The sequence below is a fragment of the Rhinolophus hipposideros genome (genome assembly GCF_964194185.1).
Source record: "Rhinolophus hipposideros genome assembly, chromosome: 4".
In the NCBI taxonomy this organism is placed as follows: domain Eukaryota; kingdom Metazoa; phylum Chordata; class Mammalia; order Chiroptera; family Rhinolophidae; genus Rhinolophus; species Rhinolophus hipposideros.
Window position 1 is genome coordinate 46,745,902 of NC_138050.1, and position 25,336 is coordinate 46,771,237.

The 25,336-nt window shown below is 33.8% G+C and overlaps 1 protein-coding gene across 1 annotated transcript in view; it reads left to right on the plus strand.

Moving 5' to 3' along the window:
- Positions 1–25,336, plus strand: part of ADAM32 (ADAM metallopeptidase domain 32) — a 147,036-nt gene that overhangs the window by 106,888 nt on the left and 14,812 nt on the right. Inside the window, exons 18-19 of the mRNA XM_081045781.1 lie at positions 14,669–14,768; positions 15,913–16,072. Of these exons, the coding sequence (XP_080901907.1) occupies positions 14,669–14,768; positions 15,913–16,072 (260 nt within the window). The remainder of the gene's footprint in view (positions 1–14,668; positions 14,769–15,912; positions 16,073–25,336) is intronic.

The following is a 25,336-nucleotide window of genomic DNA, read 5'->3' on the forward strand; positions in this document are numbered from 1 at the left end:
AGCCTTCCAAGGCTGATCCATGAAGAACTGGAAAAACTAAACAGACAAATCACCAGTAACAAAATTGAATCAGTCATCCAAAACCTTCCCAAAAGCAAAAGTCTGGCACCAGATGGGTTCACTAGTGAATTCTACCAAACCTTCTAACAGGATCTAATACCAATCCTGCTCAAACTCTTCCAAAAAAATTGAAGAAGAGACAGTACTCCCTAACTCATTTTATGAGGCCAACATTACCCTGATACCAAAACCTAGTAAGGACAACACAAAAAAAGGAAACTACAGACCAATATCTCTGATGAATACTGATGCAAAAATCCTAAACAAAATTTTAGCAAATCGATTACAACAATGCATTAAAAAGATTATTCGTCACAACCAAGTGGGGTTCATCCCCGGGGCACAAGGATGGTTCAACACCCGCAAATCCATGAATGTGATACATCACATAAACAAAATAAAGGACAAAAATCATATGATTATATCAATTGATGCAGAAAAAGCATTTGACAAGATACAACACACATATATGATTAATACACTTAATAAAATAGGTATAGAAGGAAAAAACCTTAACATAATAAACACCATATATGACAAGCTCTCAGCTAATCTCATAATTAATGGTTAAAAACTGAAGCCCTTTGCTCTATGTTCAGGAACAGGACAGGGCTTTCCCCTATCACCTCTGCTTTTTCAACATAGTGTGGAAGTCCTTGCCAGAGCAATCAGGCAAGAGAAAGAAATAAAAGGTATCCAAATTGGGAATGAAGAAGTTAAATTATCACGCTTTCCAGATGACATGATGCTATATATAGAAAACCCTAAAGACTCCACCAAAAAGCTGTTAGAAACAGTCAGTGAATACAGTCAAGTTGCTGGCTACAAAATCAACGTACAAAAGTCCATTGCATTCCTATATACTAACAATGAAATCTCAGAAAAAGAAATACAAAAAACAATTCCCTTTGCAATTGCAGCAAAAAGAATAAAATACCTAGGAATAAACTTAACCAAGGATGTGAAGGATTTATATGCTGAAAATTATAAGACATTTTTGAAAGAAATTGAAGAAGACACAAAGAAATGGAAAGACATTCCGTGCTCATGGATTGGCAGAATCAACATAGTTAAAATGGCTATATTACCAAAGCAATATACAGATTTAATGCAATCCCCATCAAAATCTCAATGCCATTTTTTTAAATAAATAGACAAAAAAATCATCAGATTTGTTTGGAACCACAAAAGACCCTGAATAGCCAAAGCAATCTTAAGAAAAAAGAACAATACTGGAGGTGTCGCCCTCCCCGACTTTAGCTTGTACTACAGGGCTACAATAATCAAAACAGCATGGTATTGGCAGAAAAACAGACACATAGATCAATGGAATAGAATTGAGAACCCAGAAATAAAACCACATAAATATGGACAGATAATTTTTGACAAAGAAGCAAAAAACATACAATGAAGGAAAGACAGCCTCTTCAATAAATGGTGCTGGGAGAATTGGATAGCCACATGTAAAAGAATGAAACTGGACTGCTATCTTCACCATGTACCAAAATTAATTCAGAATGGATCAAAGACTTGATCCATTTGGGCTAATATCCAAAATGTACAAGGAACTCATGAAACTCAACAACAAAAAAACAACCCAATTGAAAAATGGGCAGAGGACCTGAAGAGACATTTCTCCAAAGAGGACATACAAATGGCAAATAGGACATACAAAATGAAAAAAATGGTCAACATCACTAATCATCAGAGAAATGCAAATAAAAACCACAATGAGATATCACCTCACCCCAGTCAGAATGGCTATCATCAAAAAGTCAAATAGTAACAAGTGTTGGAGAGGCTGTGGAGAAAAAGGAACCCTCATACACTGGGAATGCAGACTGGAGCAGCCGTTATGGAAGGCAGTGTGGAGGTTCCTCAAAAAATTACGAATAGAATTACCATATGACCGAGCAATTTCTCTCCTGGGTATCTGCCCAAAAAATTTGAAAGCATTTATACATAAAGTCACATGTGCTCCAATGTTCATTGCAGCTTTGTTTACGGTGGCCAAGACATGGAAACAACCAAAATGTCCTTCAATAGATGAATGGATAAAGAAGTTGTGGTATATATATATACCATGGAATACTATTCGGCGGTAAGAAAAGGTGATATAGAAACATTTGTGACAACATTGATGGATCTTGAGAGTATAATGCTAAGCGAAATAAGTCAGACAGCAAAAGGAGAGATCCATATGATTTCACTGATATGTGGTGTAGAAACCAAAAACAACAAAAGAACAAGACAAACACATGAGAAACAAAAACTCATGGACACTGACAATAGTTTAGTGATTGCCAAAGGGTAGGGGGTGTGTGGGGAGGGAGATGAGGGTAAAGGGGATCAAATATATGGTGATGGAAGGACAACTGACTCTGGGTGGTGAACACACAATGGGATTTATAAATGATGTAATACAGAATTGTACACCTGAAATCTATGTAATTTCACTAACAATTGTCACCCCAATAAATTGAAAAAAGAAAAAGTGAAATCAACTAAGACTGAAAGAACCACAACTTGAAGCGGAACAGCACCCTACACTAATAAGATTGAAAGGACAACCACTTGACTTGGAAAAAAAAAAGCCCTGGAAGTATGCACTGTTTCCCGATAAAGTCCTGTTCCCCTTCCCCAATTAAAAATAAAATAAATCTTAAAAAAAAAAGTGAAATCAGTCTCTTGAAGGTAGAATTTAATTGGGCTTTGCATTTTTTTTTCATCCATTCATTTTATGCATCTACTATGTACCTTTTGTTTAGTTAATTAATTTTATTAATCTTTTGAGTAATTGTTGATATGCAAGGACTTATTAATGCCCCTCTCTAACTGCTTTCTGGCTGTGTTTTTTTTCCCTTGTTCTTTTCCGCCTTTTTTTTTCTGCCTGCTTATGTAAGTTGGTGCCTTTCGGAGGATGGTGTACTCTGAATCCCCACTCTTTGTCTTTTGTGAATCAAGTATAGGTTTTTGTTTTGTGATTACCATGAGATTTACATAAAATAAATAGTAGATAAAATAGTCTATCTTAAGCTAATTGCAAACTTAACTTCAATCATATACAAAAGTTCTAACCATTTACTGCCTTCTTTTATATTTTTGATGTCATAATTTACCTTTTTTGATATGTATTTATTAGCAAACTATAGTAGTTATAATTATTTTAATAATATTTTCCTTTAACCTGTATACTATTATTACATGGTTAGTGGACAAACATTACAGATTTAGAATTTTCTAAATCTGTGTATTTAGTTTTACCAGTGTTTTGTATATATTTTTATGTTTTCATGTTACTGATTAAGTTTTTTTATTTCAGATGGAAGAACTCCTTTCAGCATTTCTTGTAAGGCAGGCCTAGTGGTGATGAATTCCCTCAATTTTTGCCTGTCTGGGAAAGTTTTTATTTCTTCTTCATTTCTGAAGGATAAGTTTGCCGAATGGAGTATTCTTGGCTAATTTTTTTTCTTTCAACACTTTGAATATGTCATTCCACTCTCTCCTGACGCCTTAAGGGTGTCTGCTGAGAAATCCAGTGATAGCCTGTTGGGGGTTCCTTTGTAGATTACAGTAATTGTTTTCCTCTTGCTAGTTTTTCAGATTTTCTCTTTGTCTTTGATTTTTGTGAGTATCATTGTAATATGTCTTAGAGAAGGTCATTTTGTATTGAGATATGGAGGTGATCTGTTAGTTTTATGGATTTGGATGTCCAAGTCTCTCCCCAGGTTTGGAAAGTTCTTTTTTTTGAAAAATATTTTTACTAAAATGTAGCTAACATACAATATTATATAAGTTTCAGGTATACACCATTGTTATTCAACATTTATATATGTAAAGAAGTGATCACCATAAGTCCAGCAACCATCTGACACTGTACCACACTATCACAATATTATTGACTGTATTTCCTGTGCTGTTCATTTCACCTGCATACCTTATTTGTTTTATACCTGGAAATTTGAACCCTTTATTCCCCTATATCCTTTTCACCCCTCTTTTAATTCATCAATGACAGTTGACATTCAACAATATTTTGTATTTATTTCAGGGGTACAACATAGTAGTTAGACATTTATGTAATTTTAGAAGTGGTCCCCCTGATTAGTCTAATACCCATTGGCACTATATATAGTTATTACCATATTATTGACTATATTTCCTGTGCTTTAACTTTACTTCCCTATGACTGTTTTATAGCTACCAATTTGTAGTTCTTAATCCCTCCTAAGCCCTGCCTGCAACCCCTCCCATCTATCACTCTGATAAATCTAGTACCCATCTGACACAATACACAGTTATTACAATATTATTGGCTCTATCCTTTATGCTATACCCTACATCCCCATGACTACTTTTAACAACCAATTTGTACTTCTTAATCCCTTCATCTTTTTCACTCACCCCCAACAGCCCTCCCATCTGGAAACCATCAAAATGTTATCTGTATCTATAAGTCTTAATTCCCTTTAATTCTGCTTCTGACCTTAGAACTGCTTCAGAAACTGGCACGATGGGATAAGTGTGTTCAAAGAGAGGAGGAGTATTTGAGGGGAATAAATGGCAATGTGCCTTTTGCTGTAATATATTTTTTAAATTTAAACAATCACCATATTGTTGGATCACACCTCATAGGTCCTCTTTCAACTCTACCGCTTGTAGTGTAGGTAACCTTATAGTAAGAAAATAATCCATATATACCCTCCCATCACTTGTATCATGCTGTCATTTTACTTACGCAGAAGCATACTTAATCTAATACATTGTTGCTATTATTATTTTGAATAATTAGGTAACTATTAGGTCAATTATGAAGAGGAACCATAAAAGTTTTTATTTTGTGTTCACTTATTCCATTTCTAATGCTCTTTTTTTAATGTAAATCTGATTTTTCTGACCTATATAATTTTCTTCTCTGATAAACTTCTTTTATCATTTCTTCTAAGGGAGGTCTACTGAAGACAAATTTCTCAATTTTTGTTTGAGAAAAATCTATTTCTTTTTCACTTTTGAGGGATAACAAACTCTAGCCTGGCAATTTTTTTCTTATGAACTCTGGAAACATTTCACGCCATGCTCTTTCTTGCATCATTTCCAATGTGATTTTTATCCTTGTGCTTCTCCAGGCAAGGGGTTTAACCCCCTCTGGCTTCTTTCAGGACTTTTCTTTGTCTTTGATTTTCTGAAGTTTGAATATGATACGTAGGTGTAAATTTTTGTCATTTATCCTGTTCTGTGTTTTCTGAGTTTCCTGGATCTGTGGTTTGGTGTCTGACCTTAATTTTGCAAAATTCTCAGTCATTTTGCTTTACATTTCTTGTTTCTTTCTTTCTTTGCCTTCTGGTATTCCCATTACACATGTTATATCTTTTGTAATTGCTCATTCTTCCTGGAATTTCTGGCTTGCCCTCCCCGCCATTCCACCCCCCGCCACCCCAGTCTTTTTTCTCTTTGCGTGTCATTTTGGAAGTTTCTATTGCGATATCCTCAAATTCTGAGATTTTTTCTTCAGCCTTGACAAATCTGCTCCTGACCCCATCAGAGGCATTTTTCATTTCAATTACAGTTTTTATCTCTAGCATTTCTTTTTGGTTCTTTCTTAGAATTTCCATCTCTCTGCTTATTTTATCCATCTTTATTTGCATGCTCTCTACTTTATCCACTAGCCCTTAGCATATTATATTAATCTTGGTTGTTTTAAATTCCTGGTCTGATAATTACAACTTTCTTGCCATAGCTGAGCTTGCTTTGTCTGTTCAAAATATACTTTTTCCTTTTTCATATGCCTTGCAACTTTTTTCTTAATAGCTGGGCATTATGTACTGGGTAAATGGAACTGCAGTAATGTAGTGGTAAGATGTGTGGAAGAGGAGGGGAAGCTTTCTCTAGTCCTATAATTAGGCCTCAGTCTTTTAGTGAGCCCTATACCTCTGGGCTGTGAATTTCTCTTTTACCCCCTTAGGTAGGACAGGATGGCTAGAGTATTACTAGAGTTGGGTATTTCCCTTCCCCTATGTCAGTTAGGCTCTGAAAAAACTTCAGTAAATTTAGGCTCTGGTAAAATAGTTTCTTTTGAGGTTAGGCCATGTTAAGAAGAACAGAATACTCTGGTGTATTTTGACTTGTTTCTTTCCCCTCCCCTGGCTGGAAATACAAGGGAATTTTTCTTCTATATTCAATGTGAGCATCTGTTCTAGCATCTGAATGTAAAACTCATAAAAGTGCGGGGACCCACCATTAACTGAGCCCCATGGAGGTTTTTTTTTTTTTTTTTTTGGACTCATGGATATTTATTTTACACTTTGGGTTATAGCCCATGGAGTTTTTTTTTTTTTTTTTTTTTTGAGGTTAAGTAAGTGTTTATTTGAGGATTGAATATCGCACACACTCTAAGAGTAAAGCAATTATCATGCTGTTAATTTCATATTCATGTATGGCTTATTTATTTGTTGTTTACCTCTCTGCATAATGAGAATGCCATGGAAATCTGCTTCTTCTGGAGCTCTACTTTTATTTATTTATTTTTTTTTAGTATTTTATCATATTTCTTTCTAGGATTTTTTTTTTAATTAATTAATTTATTTATTAGTTTCAGGTGTACAAAACAAGGTAATACTTAGACGTTCATCATTTATATCCCTCATACTGTGAACCCCCCTCCCCCCATCCACTATCCCTCCGACCTCACACTGAACCATCACATTATATATATAAAATTATAGTTGGCATTCATTAATGTTTAGCTTCTGATGTACAATGCCATGATCAGGTATCCACAGTATCCCTGAGGTGGTCTCCCAAATAGGACGCATGTCCATCGGATACCCAACAAAATCTTTACAACATTATAGAATACCTTCCCCAAATTAATTTTCAAAAAAAAAACCCTGAGGCCATCTTGTGGTTACCAGCTGCTTCCAAATCCCTTCACCTTTCCCCTTATCCCCAACCCCCTCCCACACACCCATCTAACCACTCTCGGTTTTTTCTCTGCGTCCCCAAAACTGACTCTGATTAGTTCATTCACATAGTCTTTTCTTTAGATTCCATATATAAGTGAGATCATATGGTACTTGTCTTTCTCTTTCTGACTTATTTCACTTAACATAATGTTCTCTAGATCCATCCATGTTGCTGCAAATGATAAGATTTCTTTCTTCTTTATGGCTGCGTAATACTCCATTGTATAAATGTACCACAGCTTCTTAATCCAGTCATCTAGCCCATGGAGTTTTTAACTCTCAGACTTTTCTAAACTGAGCTGCCAGTAGTACATCAACAACAATTTAATTTTTTCTACCCTGGGACTGATTCCCATGGTGGTTTTATGCTGTAGGGTTTCTGCTCTAGTAAGTTGTGATTCTCTGTATTTGCTTGACAGTCTCTCCAGTTTTGGAGGTAAGAGTTGTAATATTACTTCTATGATGGATATAATAAGAATTGTTGACTTATAAAATTTGTTTATCTTTTTACTTGTTAGGATGGAGTGGTGACTTGCAAGATCCTTATATGTCAGATCAGAAATTGGTGTTCGCAAAAATGTTAAAGAGTGGGTCTCTGCTGCTATAGCTAGCGAAATATGAATTAGGCATACATAAATAGGAAATTCATTAAAATGCTTTTCTGAAGACACAGTGAAAACTGCTTTACTAAAACTTTACAGAAATCTTCCAATGCAGTGACATCCAACATATCTAGTTAATCATTCTGTAAATTAATAGCTTAAAAAACCCCAGTAAATACTCATATGTGATTATTTGGCATCCAAATACCAAATAACTATTTGATGAGTTCACTAGCAGACAAACTGATATTGCCTAGACTACAGTTGGCCTAGGTAAATTGGCTTTCAATAGATTGCCTTTCAGATAATTAGCTTAAAGACAAAAAATCACACAATATTAGAATAATAAATATTAGAATAATAAGAAAAAACAAATTGTAGTATTAGTAAGTTAAAAAAACACATTTGAAAACAAGTGTAAAGCATTATTCCAATTTAAAAATATTGTTTCTTTTGAACACTTTCAGCAGTCATAAATTTAAATATGCGAAAGGAATAAATAAATGGGCAAGGCTCATTTGATATACAATAGTCATTAAACTACTTATGTTACCACTGACACCCCACCTAATTATATTGCTTTATTATAGTTTATTTTTTGAAGTGTCTCTTTGCATTCACACATTTATATATACATATATTCACTAATATGTTTAACTTTATATAATCATACCAGTGTTATTGGATTAATTTTTGTATTGTTCTCTTATTATCAGTGTACCAGGAATCATTTCTTCTTTGTTTATTCTAGATTTATTTAATCATGTACAGAGATATATTCATGTACATATATATTCTTTGATATGAGCAAGAGCCCACAACTCTGCTTAGCACATACTAGGAACTCAAATATTTGCTGAATGAGTATCTATCTATCTATCTATCTATCTATCTATCTATCTATCGATTGATCTATCATCTATCCATGGATTGATATTAGATTTTGATATAGATCATATCACACATTTCTATATCTTACTTTTGTTGTTCAACAAACTTAAATCCTTCTAAGTTTGTAGATATAGTTGTGATAAATAAGCCTCTATGTGTGTATGTCCTTGCATGCTGGCACCTATATTGCTGTGGGATGTTTACCAGGAGTGCGACTGCTTGGTTGAAGGACCTCTATATTTAAAATTTTACTAATGATAGATTACATTCCCAAAATATCAAAACACTTAATTTTGCTTACAAAGTAAAAAATTGCCTCCTCCTCCTCGTCTTTTTTACTCTCGATCCTCTTGAGCAATGAATGTTATAAATACTACATTTGAACACTCTGTGCATGCAGTATAAAACTTATTTTGAGGCTAAATTTCTCTAACAGTGCAATTGTTTGCCTGTTTACAATCTAAGTTCTCCTTCAGATTCATAGACATTACTTATTCTTTTCTTTCCCCATAAAAGATGTACTATTTACTCATCATCATGGAAGACTTGGAATATTTAGAAATCTAAAGTAGAAAGCAAAATTAGCCATCTTTTTGCAATACAGAGATAACTCTTCTCCTAAAAGCATTGTTTGCATTGTATGCATTGTATGCATATGTGTACATATATATAAATTAATTTATTCATTTATCAAATATGTTTATGTGTATGAGTGTGCTAATTAATTCAGTCACTCACTGATTCAATAAAGATAACATGGTACTATATATAAAGAAAAAAGCGTTTTTTAAAAAATTTTGTTTTTTTACTCTTCCATTTTAGAATTAAATTTACTGGGGTGACACTGGTTAATAAGATTATGTTTCAAGTGTATAATATTATAATATATCATCTGTATATTGGATTGTGTACTCATCACATAAAGTTTAGTCTCCTTCTGTCACAATATATTTAACCCCTTTACACTTTTCAGCATCCCTCACCACCCTTCTTTTCCAGTAACCACCATATTCTTATCTCTGTCAATGAGTTTTTTTCCTTTGTTTTGTTCATTTATTTGTTGCTTTCTGTTTTATATCTCACATATGAGTGATATATGATTCTTGTCCTTTAATGTCTGACTTATTTCATTTAGCGTGATATTCTCAAAATCCATCCATGTTGTAGATAGCAGGATTTCATCTTTTGTTATGGCAGAGTAGTACTCCATTGTGTGTATGTACCACATCTTTATCCAATTATCCATCAAAGATCTATCTATCTATAGGGTTGTTTCCCTGTCTTGGCTACCGTGAAGATAGGGGTACATATAGCTTTACAAATAAATGTTCTCAAATTTTTCAGACAGATACCCAGAAGAGGGACTGCTGGGCCACGTGGTAGCTCTAATCCTAATATTTTGAGGAACTTCCATACTGTTTTCCATAGTGCCTGTACCAATTTACATTCCCACTAGCAATGTATGAGTTACTTTTACTCCACATCCTCTCCAGGACTTGTTATTTCTTGTCTTGTTTATAATAGCCATTCTACCAAGTGTGAGATATACCTTATTGTGGTTTTGATTTGCATTTCCCTTATAGGTAGGGATGTTGAGTATTTTTTCATGTGTCTGATGGCCAGTTTGTTTTTTTTGTTGTTGAGTTGTATAAGCTCTTTATATATTTTGGATATTAGCCCCTTATTTTACATATTGTTTGCAAATATCTTCTCCCATTTGCCTTTTGTTTTGTTTATGGTTTCTTTTGATGTGCAGATGCTTTTTAGTTTGATATATTCCCATTTATTTTTGCTTTTACCACCCTTGCCTTTAGGGTCAAATTCATAAAATCCTCTCTAAGACCTAGGTCCATAGGTTTAATGTTATTTTTTATGCATTTAATTGTTTTAGGTCTTATATTTAGGTGTTTGATCCGTTTTGAGTTAATTTTGGTGTCTGATGACAGATAACAGTCTAATTTCATTCTTTTGTACATGGCTTTCCAATTTTCCCAGCACCATTTATTTAAGAGGCTTTCTTTTCTCCATTGTATGTTTTTGGCTCATTTATCGAAAATTGTCTGCCCATAAATATGTGGGTTTACTTCTGGGTTCTTAATTATGTTCCATTGGTCTATGTGTCTGTTTTTCTGCCCATACCATGCTGTTTTGATTTTTGTCGCTTTTTGTATTTTTTATAGTAATAATTGAAGTCAGAGAATATGATAACTTCAGCCTTGTTCTTTTTTCTCAGGATTGCTTTGGCTGTTTGGTTTTTTTATGTGTGTGTGTGTGTGTGTGTGTGTGTGTGTGTGATTTCATACAAATCTGATGCTTTTTTGTTCTATTTCTCCCCAAAAGCAAAAGTCCAGGACCAGATGGCTTCACTAATGTATTCTACCAAACATTCAAAGATGATTTAATACTTGTCCTTCTCAAACTCTTCCAAAAAAATGGAAGAAGTGGCAATACTTCATAACTCATTTTATGAGGCCAACATTACCCTGATACCGAAACCTGGTAAAAATAACACACAAAAAGAAAACTACAGACCAATGTCTCCAATGAATACAGATGCAAAAATCCTAAACAAAATACTAGCAAATCTAGTACAATACATTAAAAATATTACACATCACGATCAAGTGGGGTTTATTCCAGAGGCACAAGGATAGTTCAGCATATATATATGCAAATTGATCAATGTGATAAACCACATAAATCAAGGATAAAAATCATATAATCCTATCAGTAGATGTAGAAAAAGTATTTGACAATATACAACATTCATTTATGGTTAAAACCCTTAATAAAATATACAAGGAAAGTACCTCAATGTAATAAAGGCCATATATGACAAACCCTCAACTAATAACATACTTAATGGTGAAAAACTGAAAGTTTCTCCTCTGCAATCAGGAAAAAGAAAGGGATGCCCCTTTATATCACTGTTATTCAACATGGTATTGGAAATCCTTGCCAGAGCAATCAGGCAAGAGAAAGAAATGAAAGGCATTTGGACTCGGAATAAAGAAGTCAAATTGTCACTTTTTGCAGATGACATGTTTCCTTATATAGAAAAACCTAAAGACTCCACAAAAACTATTAGAAATAATAAAGAAATACAGTAAAGTGGCAGGATATAAAATCAATGTACAAAAATCCATTGTGTTCCTATATACTAAAAATGAAATTTCAGAAAAAGAAATAAAAATAAGCAACTCCTTTTGCAACTGCAAGAAACAGAATAACATATCTAGGAATAAACTTAACAAAGGATGTGACGGACTTATACACTGAACAAACACTACAAGACATTATGAAGTGAAATGGAAGAAGACATACAGAAATGGAAATATATTCCGTGTTCATGAAATGGAAGAATCAACATAGTTAAAATGGCTATATTACCCAAAGCAATATACAGATTTAATGCAATCCCTATCAAAATCCCAATGACATTTTTAAAGAACTAGAACAAAAATCATGCATTTCTCTTATGATTAGTGATGTTGAGCATTGGTTCATATCCTTATTGGCCATTTGTGTGTCATTTGTATAGAAATGTTTTATTCAAGTCCTTTTCCTAGTTTTTGAACAGGTTATTTGATTTTGTTGTAGTTGAGTTGTAGTTCTTTGTATATTCTAGATATTAACCCCTTATGAAATGTATGATTTACAAGTCTTTTCTCCTGTTTCATAAGTTGGTCTTTCACGTGGTTGTGTCCTTTGATGCGCAAATGTTTTTAAGGTTGTTATAGACCGCTTTGTCTGGTTTTACTTTTGTTGCTTGTGCTTTTAGTGTCATATTCAAGAAATCGAGAAGTCCAATCTCATGAAGGTTTCCCCCTATGTTTTCTTCTAGGCGTTTTATAGCCATAGGGCTTACATTTAGGTCTTTAATACATCCTGAGTTAATTTATGTATATGGTGTGCAATAAGGGAAACTTCTTTTGCAGTGGATATTTAGTTTTTTCCAACAGCATTTGCTGAAGAGACTCTCCCTATTGAGTAGTCTTGGTACCCTTGTCAAAATCATTAGGCCACATAAGTAATATATTACTAATAGCAATAACTGAGCACGTAAATGGAGATAAAGGAACACTCTTCCTTATAGTATAATCAATATAGAAGGACTACTTTAGTTAAATAATTATCAGTGAATGCTAAAACTAGTGGGTGAAAGTTTTATGAGGACCCAGATACTTATATAATCTTACAAGTGTCTCCTCAGAAATTAGTTATTAATTAAAATGGAAGCATAGTACCTTACAGTGGAAAATTTTGAAAGGCAGCACCTTAAACAAAGTGATCAAAAAGTAACAGTACAATATTAGGACAAATTGACACCAAATCTCCTGAGAAGGCTAACATCACTTCTGTGAAATATTTCAGAGTAAAAGTATGCACCGCCCCCCTGCCTGCCACCGCCACACACACACACACGCACACACACACACACACACACACACACACACACACACACCAGCATGTAGGTTGTATGACAGAATCTGGGACATTGGATACCCTGAACACAATACCTTTTTCCCTGTACATTTAAGCCATGAAATAGAGACATTAGATTCATGGCTTTAAATCTTAGAAATTGAGAGATCTTAGAAATTGAGAGATCTTAGAAATTGAGAGATGTTTTATGTTATTTTGAGAGGTAGCGTAGCATAGTGGTCAAGAGCAGGGCTTCTGAAACCAGATCTTTTGGGTTTCAATCCTGGCTCTATCATTTACTAGCCATGTGGCTTTTGGCAAGTTAAATATCTGTGCCTCAGTTTTTTATCTGTAAAGTGGGAATGATAATAATTCTGACCTCACAGCACTGTTATGAGGATTTAATGAGTAAATCTGTATAAAGTCCTCAGAATAGAGACTCACACATAGTGGGCAACATAAAGGTGTTTGCCATATTATTATTTAATAATTAATGTATTAATTACAGAAACCATCAGATAAACCATGTTATGCTGTATCTAAGTATCTGATACCCTCTTGTAAGTATCTGATGCCCTCTTGTAAGTATCAGATACCTAAATATCTGATGCCCTGTTGTGCATCAAAAAGTTTGTTTGTTTAAAAATCAAACAAACAAAGCAAACAAACAAAATAAAGCCTGATAGTGGTCAAGGCAGTGTTATGCTTATAAATGTTTAATAAACACCTGGAGGGAGAGTAAAGTCTTCATTTGTAAGTGCAAATACTGCATTACACGTGATTTCACTGAACTTGGAGATGGGAAGTGTTGTGCACAAGCAGGTCTGGGAGCTGATACTAGCTGGCTCCAGCACACCACTGAAAGTATCTCATTTTCATTTTAATTTAAGTATGTGTTTTTGAAACTGCACACTAAATTTTTAGGTTAACGTTTGAAGATGTTAAATTTTCTTGATGTGAATATTGTGAGCCTTAATTTATAGTTTTTTAAAAATTAATTTATTTTTAAATTTTTATTAAATTTATTGGGGTGGCATTGCTTAGTAGAATCATACAAGTTTCAAGTGTACAATTCTGCAATATGTCATCTATATATTGCATTGTGTTCACCACCTGAGTCAGTTCTCCTTCCATCACTATATACTTGACCCCGTTTACCCTCTTCTACCACCCCTTAAAAGCAAGGGAAATAAAAGCAAAAATAAATAAATGGACTATATCAAACTGAAAAGCTTCTGCACAGCAAATGAAACCAAGAACAAAACAAAGAGGCAACCAACCAAATAAGAGAAAATATTTGCAAACACCTCTGAGAAGGGGCTAATATCCAAAATATATAAAGAACTCATACAATTCAACAACAGAAAAAGACACAATCCAATTAAAAAATAGCCAGAGGACCTGAACAGACCCTTCTTCCAAGAACACATATAAAAGGCCAACAGATATATGAAAAAATGCTCAGCTTCACTGGCTATTGGGGAAATGCAAACCAAAACTTCACAGGTTTTAAAAGCTCTGTGTGTGTGAGAGTGTGTGTGTGTGTGTGTGTGTGTGTGTTTACATTAGGGCAAGAAATAATTTGATTTATAGGCTTATCTTTCTAAATCAAATAAAATTATACTAGATGAAAATACGAAAGTAATCTTGATGATCCAACTAATAATTTTAATTTCTATGAGAAAATATTTCTAAATGATCATTTAAATTTTTAAAAAATGATCCTAGGTGTGCACTTCCCAGATGGAGTGCCATTGTTCTCCAGGCTTCAAACCTCCAGATTGTAAACTGCGTTCCAGAGACGCTTCTATGTTCCCTGAAACACCAGGCAAGTATCTGTCTCTTTACATAGCCCGTTAATAAAATTCTCAAATAGTTTATCTTCACAGAAAAAAAATGTTAGATTTTTGCCACTTAGTAAGAAACCAGTATTTGTAATTGAAAAGTAAATAGCCTTCTCTTAAGAAATGGAAACCAAATATGCCTTCTTAATCTTGCTCTTTTTTCAAATTTTAACTCTCAAATATCGTGATTGAAGCTGAGGGTATCTTTTAAAATTTTTTTTTATGGATATCATTGACTTTCTCCTTTAAGACTATCTTTCAACATTTCCCCCCTTTGTAATTGATCCTGTGATTTCAGCTCTAACAGACAGCATTCACTCTGTTCCTGGCACTATTCCTATGTGTCTGTTACAGGAAAAAATAAAGGAAATCAAAGATAAGCTTTTACTCTGAAGGAGTTTATAATTTAAATAAGAAAAACCCATAAATTTTGTCAAAGAGGTCACAGAGGGATGCTAGCACAATGTTCTATTTGTTCACCATGACTTTAGTTTTTATTCATTCATTTAGTTAGCAAATATTTATTGAACTCCTAATATATGCTAGGTGCTGGTCCTATGGCCCGGGGATGTATAGTAAGCGAAACAAAGTCCCTCTCCTCATGGAGCTTAAAGAATGTTTACGGCACCATACCTAGTGCTAACTAGTTGCAGAATTAGGGTTAGGAATCAAGTCTCCTAGTTTTCATGCCAATACCGTTTAAGTAGTATTACGGTGGCTCCACATATAAAAACAGATCCTTAATGGCAAAATGTCAACAATCTAATAAAGAAAAACAGTGTTTGCACAAATATAGTGAAATTCTTTGATAATGTACCTTGTAACAATGCATATTTATTGGATAACCTTGCAATTACACTATACCACATTATATATCATTGAAATTATTGGGCCCCACTTACAGGGTTATAGTGAGATTTTGCTGTAGCTGCTATATAATGTAAAATATGTTGCAACTTGGTTTCTGTTCTTTTAGAATTAGAGGTAGTAGAGGTAGTCCAAACTATTATGGTTCTATTATGTTACTAAATAAGAACAAAAATTAAGAACATTGTAGTTTTCTACAACTTCAAAGTAAAAATAGATTAATTCTTTTACTCTGATTTTTTAATGTATTTTTATTTTTAGGTTTAATCATGGAAAAAGCTTTTTGGAAGGGTGGAAAGAACCGGTGGATTCTAGGTTTCTACATTGCTTTACCTGTTCTCATCGCAGCAACCATAATAGCTATTTCATGGAATCTTTTGAAAAAATGGCTGACTGATAAAGAGGAATCTCTAAGTAGCGAGTAAATTGAATTTGTATTCTAAAGTTAAATTTTAGTACCATTTAAATCTGGTCATAGATAAGGCATTATGAACAGCAATGATACATTTTACAGGGACTTTGAGTAGTACTACATCAGTATCTCATTTAATTGTGTGTGATAATTTTGAATATTATTATATTTAGAAATACAAAAATTTGGGAGTGTGGTTTAAGTAACTTGGCCAAAGTCATTGTCTTGGTAATTGAGAGAGGAAGAAATCAAATGCATCCACATCTTTTGCTTTCAAATACCCTAGTGGCTCTCAAAGTGGATCCATGTCACCACAGAAGAAGTACTTATTAAAAATGCAGATTTCTGGGCCTTAACACACAGGAAATATTTCAGTTTGCATTGCTGCTTCATGTAAGAAATAATTTTAAAAAGATTTTTTGGATAAAGTCTTCAGAAAGTGAATTTGTAATTTAGCCTGCTATATACATGTGTATATATGTATATATAATTATGTATATATATAATTAAAAGTAAAATATGTATATATATACATATATATATAATTCAAACACAAAGATAGAGAACAAGTTGACAAATACCTATTGATCCATCACTAGAAAGAAACAAATGTTAATATAACCATTGCATCTACAGCTGCAGTTCCCTTCTAGTATTATCTTCCTCCCTGCAGAAAACAATCTCTACATTGAAAGTTGATGTATGTTACATGTTTTTACTACATATGGCTGTATCCATGTGACATGTCTAAAATTATATATAATTCTATTAAATATTTATACATTTTTATAGATACATTTCCTCATCTAATTCCAATTTTGTTTATGTGGTTTTCCATTTTTCTTTTTCATGAGCAGTCTTCTTAGAGGTTTTTTTTCTTTTTGATTAAAATTTATTGGGGTGACAATGGTCAAAAAAACTACATAGGTTTCAAATGTACAATTCTATAATACCTCATCTATATATGGCATTGTGTGTTCACCACCCAAAGTCAGTTCTCCTTTCATCACCATATATTTGATCCCCTTTAACCTCTTCTACCACCCCCCTACCCTCTTTCCCTCTGGTAACAATTAAACTGTTGTCTGTCTTTTGTTTCTTTATTTGTTTGTCTTGTTCCTTTGTTGCTTTCACTTTTGCATTCCCCATATCAGTGAAGTCATATGGTTCTCGGCTTTTTCTGTCTCACTTATTTCATCTGGCATAATAATCTGAAGATCCATCCATGTTGTTGCAAATGGCAGTATTTTATCTTTTCTTATGTCAGAGTAGCATTCCATTTTGTATATATACCACAACTTCTTTATCCATTCATCAATCAAAGGACACTTTGGTTGTTTCCATGTCTTGGCCACCATAAACAAAGCTGCAATGAACATCAGAGTACATATACCTTTATGGAAAAGTGTTTACCTATTTTATTAGTAAATTGAAAAATACAAGTTTTCATTTTGTTGAGATCTCTGTATTTCCTTTGTGTTTCTTATCCTTAAATTTTGCACTTTCCCTCTTTTCTACTCTATTTACCTTTGCTCTGTTTTAATTCTAGCTTTCTTCAATCTAATTCTTTGTTTACTAATGTTCAGTCTCTCTTATTTCCTAACATATGTTTTAAAAGCTAAACCTTTCTCTTTTATATATCATTTTTATCTACACTCTTCAGTTTTTAAGATATAGTTGACATTCAGTTAAAACATTACAAATTTCCATTATGATTTCTTGGTTAAATCATGACTAAATTGTGTTCTTTAGTTTCCAGTTATATGATTTATTTTTCTTGTTGTAAAAATCATTTTCCAATTTTATTACTTATTTTGAGAAACTTGCCTCTTTTATTTAGACTCTTAAATGTTGAAACCAGAAAGAAAGTAAATTTTCATAAAAATGTGTGGTTGATATATAGGCTTCAATTATTGTGACATGGTATATTTGTTTCTTTGTTTTTAGAATAACCTTTTCAGTTGTGTTGTTTCAAATCATCTTTATACTTACTGGGTTTTTTCCCCCGTCTGCTTGATAATGTATTTTCTGTGAGAAGGAAACTGAAATTTTTCAGTATGTCATAGCTTTCCTTCTGCCTTATATATTCTCAGACAGTGATTGAATGCATAATGTTCAATTTAATTATATTTTCTTTGGTTTATTTTCTTTTAGTCATTACTAATTGTATCTTAAATTCTACTCTCACTGTTTTATATTGCTATACCAACTTGCTATTTGAAACTTAGATTTATCTAGTACATCTTTTTTCATTCGTTATTCTTAACCTTTCTTTGTTTTTAGTTGGTGTCTTATAAACAATCTTTATATGGAATGCAGTAGAGGGGTTTGTTATGCTTCATATATGGTAGTGTATATTTAAGCTGAAATCTATCTTATTTTCGTATTTACCATTTTCTTTTCTGCTTTTTCTTCTTTTCCTATAATCCATTTGTTTGATTGTATTTTTTTGTTCTTTCTACTATTTTGTACAATTAAATGTTTTTTTTTCTTTTTTTTTCATTTTTAATTTTATTTTTACATCCCTCACACCGTGAACTCCCCTCCCCCCATCCACCATCACCCCGACCTCACACCGAGCCATCACATTATACACATAAAATTATAGTTGGCATTCATTAATGTCCAGCCTCTGGTGTACAATGCCATGACCAGGCATCCACAGCATCCCTGAGGTGGTCTCCCAAACAGGACACATGTCCATCGGACACCCAACAAAATCCCCAAACACTATTGAATAAGTTCCCCAAAGTAATTCTCAAAAAACCCTGAGGCCATCCTGTGGTCACCAGCCGCCCCCCAATCCCTTCACCCTTCCCCCCATCCCCAACCCCCTCCCCCCCGCCCATCTAACAACTCTCGGTTTTTTGTGTCCCCAAAACTGTTTCTGATTAGTTCATACACATATTCTTTTCTTTAGATTCCGCATATAAGTGAGTAAATGTTTTTTATTTTCATGATTTTCTTTAAATTTTAGTATTCATGGTTAATGTTATATAATGTCTAAATTTAACATTATATGTAGTCTTCTTCCTAATAGCATAAGCCTCTCAGCCCTTTAAACTAACCTCTTTTCTTCAATCTGTTTCTCATCTGGCTTTTCAGTTTCCCCCAAATAAGTTAGGGTTATTTTGTAATTATCATTATTATATTTAGTTAATACTTACTAGAATTTCTTATCACATATATTTTTTAATTACTTTATTGGCATGACATTGGTTAGTAAAATTACATAGGTTTCCAAGTGTACAATTCTATAATACATCATCTGTACATCACATTGTGTGTTCACTACCCACAGTCAGTTCTCCTTCCATCGCCATATATTTGATCCTCTTTTCCCTCTTCTATCACGAGCCTTCCCCCTTACTCTTTGGTAAGCACCAGACTGTTTTGTGTCTATGAGTTTTTGTTTGTCTGTTTGTCCTGTTCATTTCTTGCTTTCATTTTTATATCTCCCAGCATCTTAGCTTACAGTTTTTTTCTTTTAAATTTTTGTTTTGAAATTAGTCAAGATTTTATTTCTTTTTGTATATTTATTTTTGAAGATTTACTTCAAGTTTGAATCTTCTAGAACCCTTGTAAGTCCCACTTTAATTTTTGGAGTTGATTTGTTACATGTAGTTTAACTTTGGGGAAATGTCTTAATATCATGTTAAATAAACTTGCTAGTAAGTTAGGTCAGACATAGCACAAGCTGATGCAGTCAACATGATTTCATTGCAAAGTCTATTATAGTCGGCAACTTTTTGCTTTGCTAAATACAACTATTCAATGAACACAATTATACATACATTTTGAGAATGCCATCTAATTTGTAAAAATCAATGTAAAAGTTTTGGTAAAACTTTTTCATGCCAGATGCTATTTACAATGATGAACATGCCAATAAAACATTTGTTCATTAAAAAAAAGAAATATAAAAAGTTGCAAAAACTAGCACAGAATTCCTTTCTACCCTTCACTTAGGTTTTCCCAATGATAACATCTTATGTTAATATAATGCATATTTACTGTCAGGCAATTGGTATTGATATAGTATAAGTAAACTACAGACCTTAGTTAGTCATATTCACCAGTGTTTACATATACTCCATTTTTGAGGATGTGTGTGTGTGTTGTATTACGAATTTTTTTCTTTTTTAATTTTTCAATTACAGTTGACATACAATATTATTTTATATTAGTTTCAGGTGTACAGCATAATGGTTAGACATTTATACAATTTATAAAGTGATCCTTCTGGTAAATCTAGTACCCACCTGGCACCATACATAGTGATTTACAATATTATTGACTGTATTCCCTATGCTGTTCCTTACATCCCCATGATGATTTTGTAACTACTAATTTGTACCTCTTAATCCCTTCTTCCCCTTTTCACCCATCCCCCAACTCCCCTCCCATCTGGCAACCATCAAAATGTTCTCTGTTTTGTTTGTTTATTTTATGTTTTAGATTCCACATATAAGTGAAATTATATGGTATTTGTCTTTTTGTGTGTGACTTATTTCACTCAGCATAATACCATTCAAGTCTATTGATTTTATTGCAGATAGCAAGATTGCATTCTTTTTTATGGCTGAGAAACATTGCATTGCATATATGTACCACCTCTTTATTCATTCATCCATTCAGGGACACCCAGGCTGTGTCCACATCTTGACCATTATAAACAATACTGCAATGAACATATGGATGCGCTGGTCTCCTCAAAGTAGTGTTTTGGGTTTCTTCAGATAAAACACAGAGGAAGGATTACTGGGTCCCTCTTTGTCTCCTGTTATAGCTTTTGTTTTAAAGATGGTTTTGTCTGGTATAAGTATTGCTACTCCAGATTTCTTTTATCGTTTCCTTTTTCATGAAATATCTTTTTCCATCTCTTTACTTTCAGTCAGTGTGTGTCTTTATCGCTAAAAAAAAAAACACACAAAAAACACAACAAACCATCATCTGAGCCTTCAGCAAGTCATGATTTGTTTCTGGTGGAGGGTTGAGGTGGCCGTGGCAACTTCTGGAAATAAAACAACACTGAAGTTTGTGCATCGATTGACTCTTCCTTTCACAAATGATTTCTCTGTGGCATGTGATGCTGTTTGATAGCATTTTACCCACAGTAAAACTTCTTTCAAAACTGGAGTCAGTTCTTTCAAAACCTACTTCTACTTTATCATATAAGTTTACGTGTGTAATATTCTAAATCTCTTGTCATTTCAACAATCTTCACATCTTCACCAGGAGTAAATTCCATCTCAAGAAACCATTTCCTTTGCTCATCCACAAGAAGCAACTCCTTATCTGTTAAAGTTTTATTTTGAGACTGCAGCAATTCAGTCACATCTTCAGGCTCCACTTCTAATTCTAATTCTCTTGTTATTTCCACCACATCTGCAGCTACTTCCTCCACTGATGTCTTGAATCCCTCAAAGTCATCCATGAGTATTGGAGTCAATTTCTTCCAAACTCCTGTGAATGTTGATATTTTGACCTCTTCCCATGAATCACGAATGTTCTTAATGGCATCTAGAGTGGGGAGTCCTTCCCAGGAGGTGTTCAATTTACTTTGTCCAGATCTGTCAGAAGAATGACTATCTGTGGCAACTATAGCCTTATGAAATGTATTTCTTAAATAATAAGACTTGAATGTGGAAATTACTCCTTGATCCACGGGCTACAGAATGGATGTTGTGTTAGCAGCCATGGAAACAACATCAATCTTGTACACATCTCCATCAGCACTCTTGTGTGACCCGGTGCATTGTCAATGAGCAGTAATATTTTGAAAGGAATCTTTTTTTTCTGAGCAATAAGTCTCAATATTGGGCTTAAAATATTAATTAAACCATGTTATAAAGAGATGTGCTGTCATCCACACTTTGTTGTTACATTTATACAGCAAAGGCAGAGTATATTTAGCATAATTTGTAAAGGCCCTAGGTTTTTCACAAGGGTAAATGAGCATTGGCTTCAACTTAGTCACCAGCTGTATTACCTCCTGACAAGAGAGTAAGCCTGTTTTTTTTTTTTTAAATTAGTTTCAGGTGTACAAAACAATGTAATAGTTAGACATTTATCATTTATCACATTTATACAAAGTGATAACCTCTCCCCCCATCTACCACCCCTCTGACATCAAACACAGCCGTTACATTTCCACTGTCTCTATTCCTAATGCTGTACTCTGCTTCTTGTGAATATATATGTATGTGTGTGTGTATGTGTGTGTGTGTGTATATATATATATATATATATAACATAAAATTATAGTTGACATTCATATTATTCCACTTCAGCTTCAGTGTACAGTGCAGTGATGAAGCATCTACACCATTCCTGAAGTGGTCTCCCTAATAAGACAAGTGTCCATCGGGTACCCTACAAAATCTTTATACATAATTGAGTATATTCCCCAAACTGACTTTCGTATCCCTGTGGCAATCTTGTGGTTACTGACTGTGCTTTCTAATCCCCTCACCTACCACTTTATCCCCCCAATCTAGGAACCCTCAGTTTTTCCTCTGTGTCTCTGAGACTGTTTCTGATTAGTTTGTTCATTTATTCTTTTCTTTAGATTCCACATATAAGGGACATCATATGGTATTTGTCTTTCTCTGTCTGACTTATTTCACTTAATGTTCTCTAGGTCCATCCATATTGTTGCAAATGGCAAGATTTCATTCTTTTTTATGGCTGTGCAATACTCCATTGTATAAACACATCACAGTTTCTTAATCCAGTTGTCTACTGATGGGCATTTCGGTTGTTTCCATGTCTTGCCTACTGTATATAGTGCTGCAATAAACATAGGGTGCATAAATTTTTTCGAATTAGAGTTTTGGATTTCTCAGGATAGATACCTAGGAGTGGAATTGCTGGGTCATAAGATAGTTCCATTATCAGCTTTTTGAGATACCTTCATACTGTTTTCCACAGTGGCTGCACCAATCTGCAATCCCACCAACAGTGCACAAGGGTTCCCTTTTCTCCACCTCCGCGGCAATACTTGTTTGTTGATTTATTGACGAAGCCATTTGGACTGGGGTGAGGTGGTATCTCATTGTGGTTTTTATTTGCATTTCTCTAATGATTAGTGAGCTTGAGCATTTTTTCATATGTCTGTTTGCCATCTGCATGTCCTCTTTAGAAAAATGTCTCTTCATGTCCTCTGTCCATTTTTTAATTGGGTTGTTTGTTTTTTTGGAGTTGAGTTGAGTGAGTTTTTTATAAATTTTGGGTATTAACCCCTTATCGAATATATTATTGACAAATATCTTCTCCCAATCAGTAGGATTCCTTTTTGTTTTATTGATGGTTTCCTTTGGTGTGAAAAAACTATTCAGTTTGATGTAATCCCATATTTTATTTTTTCTCTTACTTACCTTGCCCAAGGGGATATATCAGTAAAAATATTACTCCAGGTAATGTCTGTAAACTTTCTTCCTATATTTTCTTCTAGGAATTTTATGGTTTCAGATCTTACATTTAAGTCTTTAATCCATTTTGAATTTATTCTTGTATATGGTATAAGGAGGTGGTCTAGCTTCATTTTTTTGCGTTTTCATTTTGTGTCTGTCCAGGTTTCCCAGCACCATTTATTGAATAGACTGTTTTTACCCCACCATAAATTCTTGCTTCCATTGTCGTAGATTAAATGACCATATAGGAATGGATTTATTTCTGGGCTCTCTATTCTGTTCCACTGATCTATGTGTCTGTTTTTATGCTAGTACCATGCTGTTTTTATTACTGTAGCCTTGTAGTATAATTTGATATCAGGTATCGTTATACCTCCCACTTTGTTCTTATTTCTCGAGATTGCTGAAGCTATTCGGGGTCTTTCATGGTTCCATATAAATTTCAGGATTATATGTTCTATTTCTGTGAAAAACGTCCTGGTAGTTTGATAGGAATTGTGTTGAATATGTATATTGCCTTAGGCAGTATGGACATTTTAACTATATTAATTCTTCCTATCCATGAACATGGTATGTATTTCCATCTATTTGTATCTTCTTTAATTTTTCTCTTCAGTGTCTTATAATTTTCTGAGTACAGATCTTTTACTTTGGTTAAATTTATTCCCAGGTATTTTATAGTCTTTGAAGCAAAACAACATTCCCTCTTAGGACTGCTTTTGCTGCATCCCATAGATTTTGAGTCATTGTGTTTTCATTTTCATTTGTTGAGATATATTTTGATTTCTTCCTTGATCTCATTGTTGACCCATTCATTATTTAGTAACATGTTATTCAGCCTCCATGTATTTGTGTGTCTTCCAGTTTTTTTTTTCTGTAGTTGATTTCTAATTTCATAGCACTGTGGTCAGAGAAGACAATTGGTATGATTTCAGTTTTCTTAAATTTATCAAGACTTGTTTTGTGGCCTACCATGTGGTCTATCTTGGAAAATGTTCCATTTGTACTTGAGAAGAACGTGTATTCTGCAGTTTTGGGGTGAAATGTCTGAAAATATCAGTTAAATTCAACTGGTCCAATGTCATTTAAGGCCGTTGTTTCCATATTGATTTTCTGTCTGGAAGACCTGTCCCTTGTTGTCAGAGGTGTGTTGAAGTCCCCTACCATGGTAGTGTTACTGTTGATCTCTGTCTTTATGTCAGTCAATATCTGTTTTATATATTTAGGTACTCCTATATTGGATGCATAGATGTTTACTAGAGTTATATCCTCTTGTCGGATCGATCCCTTTATTATTATGTAGTGCCCATCTTTGTCTTTTAATATTTTCTTTGTTTTAAAGTCTTTTTTGTCAGATATAAGTATTGCTACTGCAGCCTTTTTCTCATTTCCATTTGCATGAAATATCTTACTCCAACCCTTCACTTTCAGCTTGTATATGTCTTTTGATCTGAGGTGAGTCTCTTGTATAGGTCATATACAGCATATGGTCTTGTTTTCTTATCCACTCAGCCACCCTACGTCTTTTGATTGGAGCATTTAATCCATTTACATTTAAAGTGATTATTGATAGGTTCATAGTTATTGCCATTTTCTTATTTGTAGTTAGATTGTTTTCATCTTTCTTCTGCTTACAGAAGACCTTTTAATATTTCCTGCAATGCTGGCTTGGTGGTAATGAATTCCTTTAGCTTATTCTTTTCTGGGAAGCTCTTTATTTCTCCCTCAATTTTAAATGATAGCCTTGCTGGAAAAAGCAATCTAGGTTGTAGGCCTTTGTTTTCCATCACTTTGAATACCTCCTGCCATTCCCTTCTGGCCTGCAAAGTCTCTGTAGAAAAGTCATTTGATGGTCTTA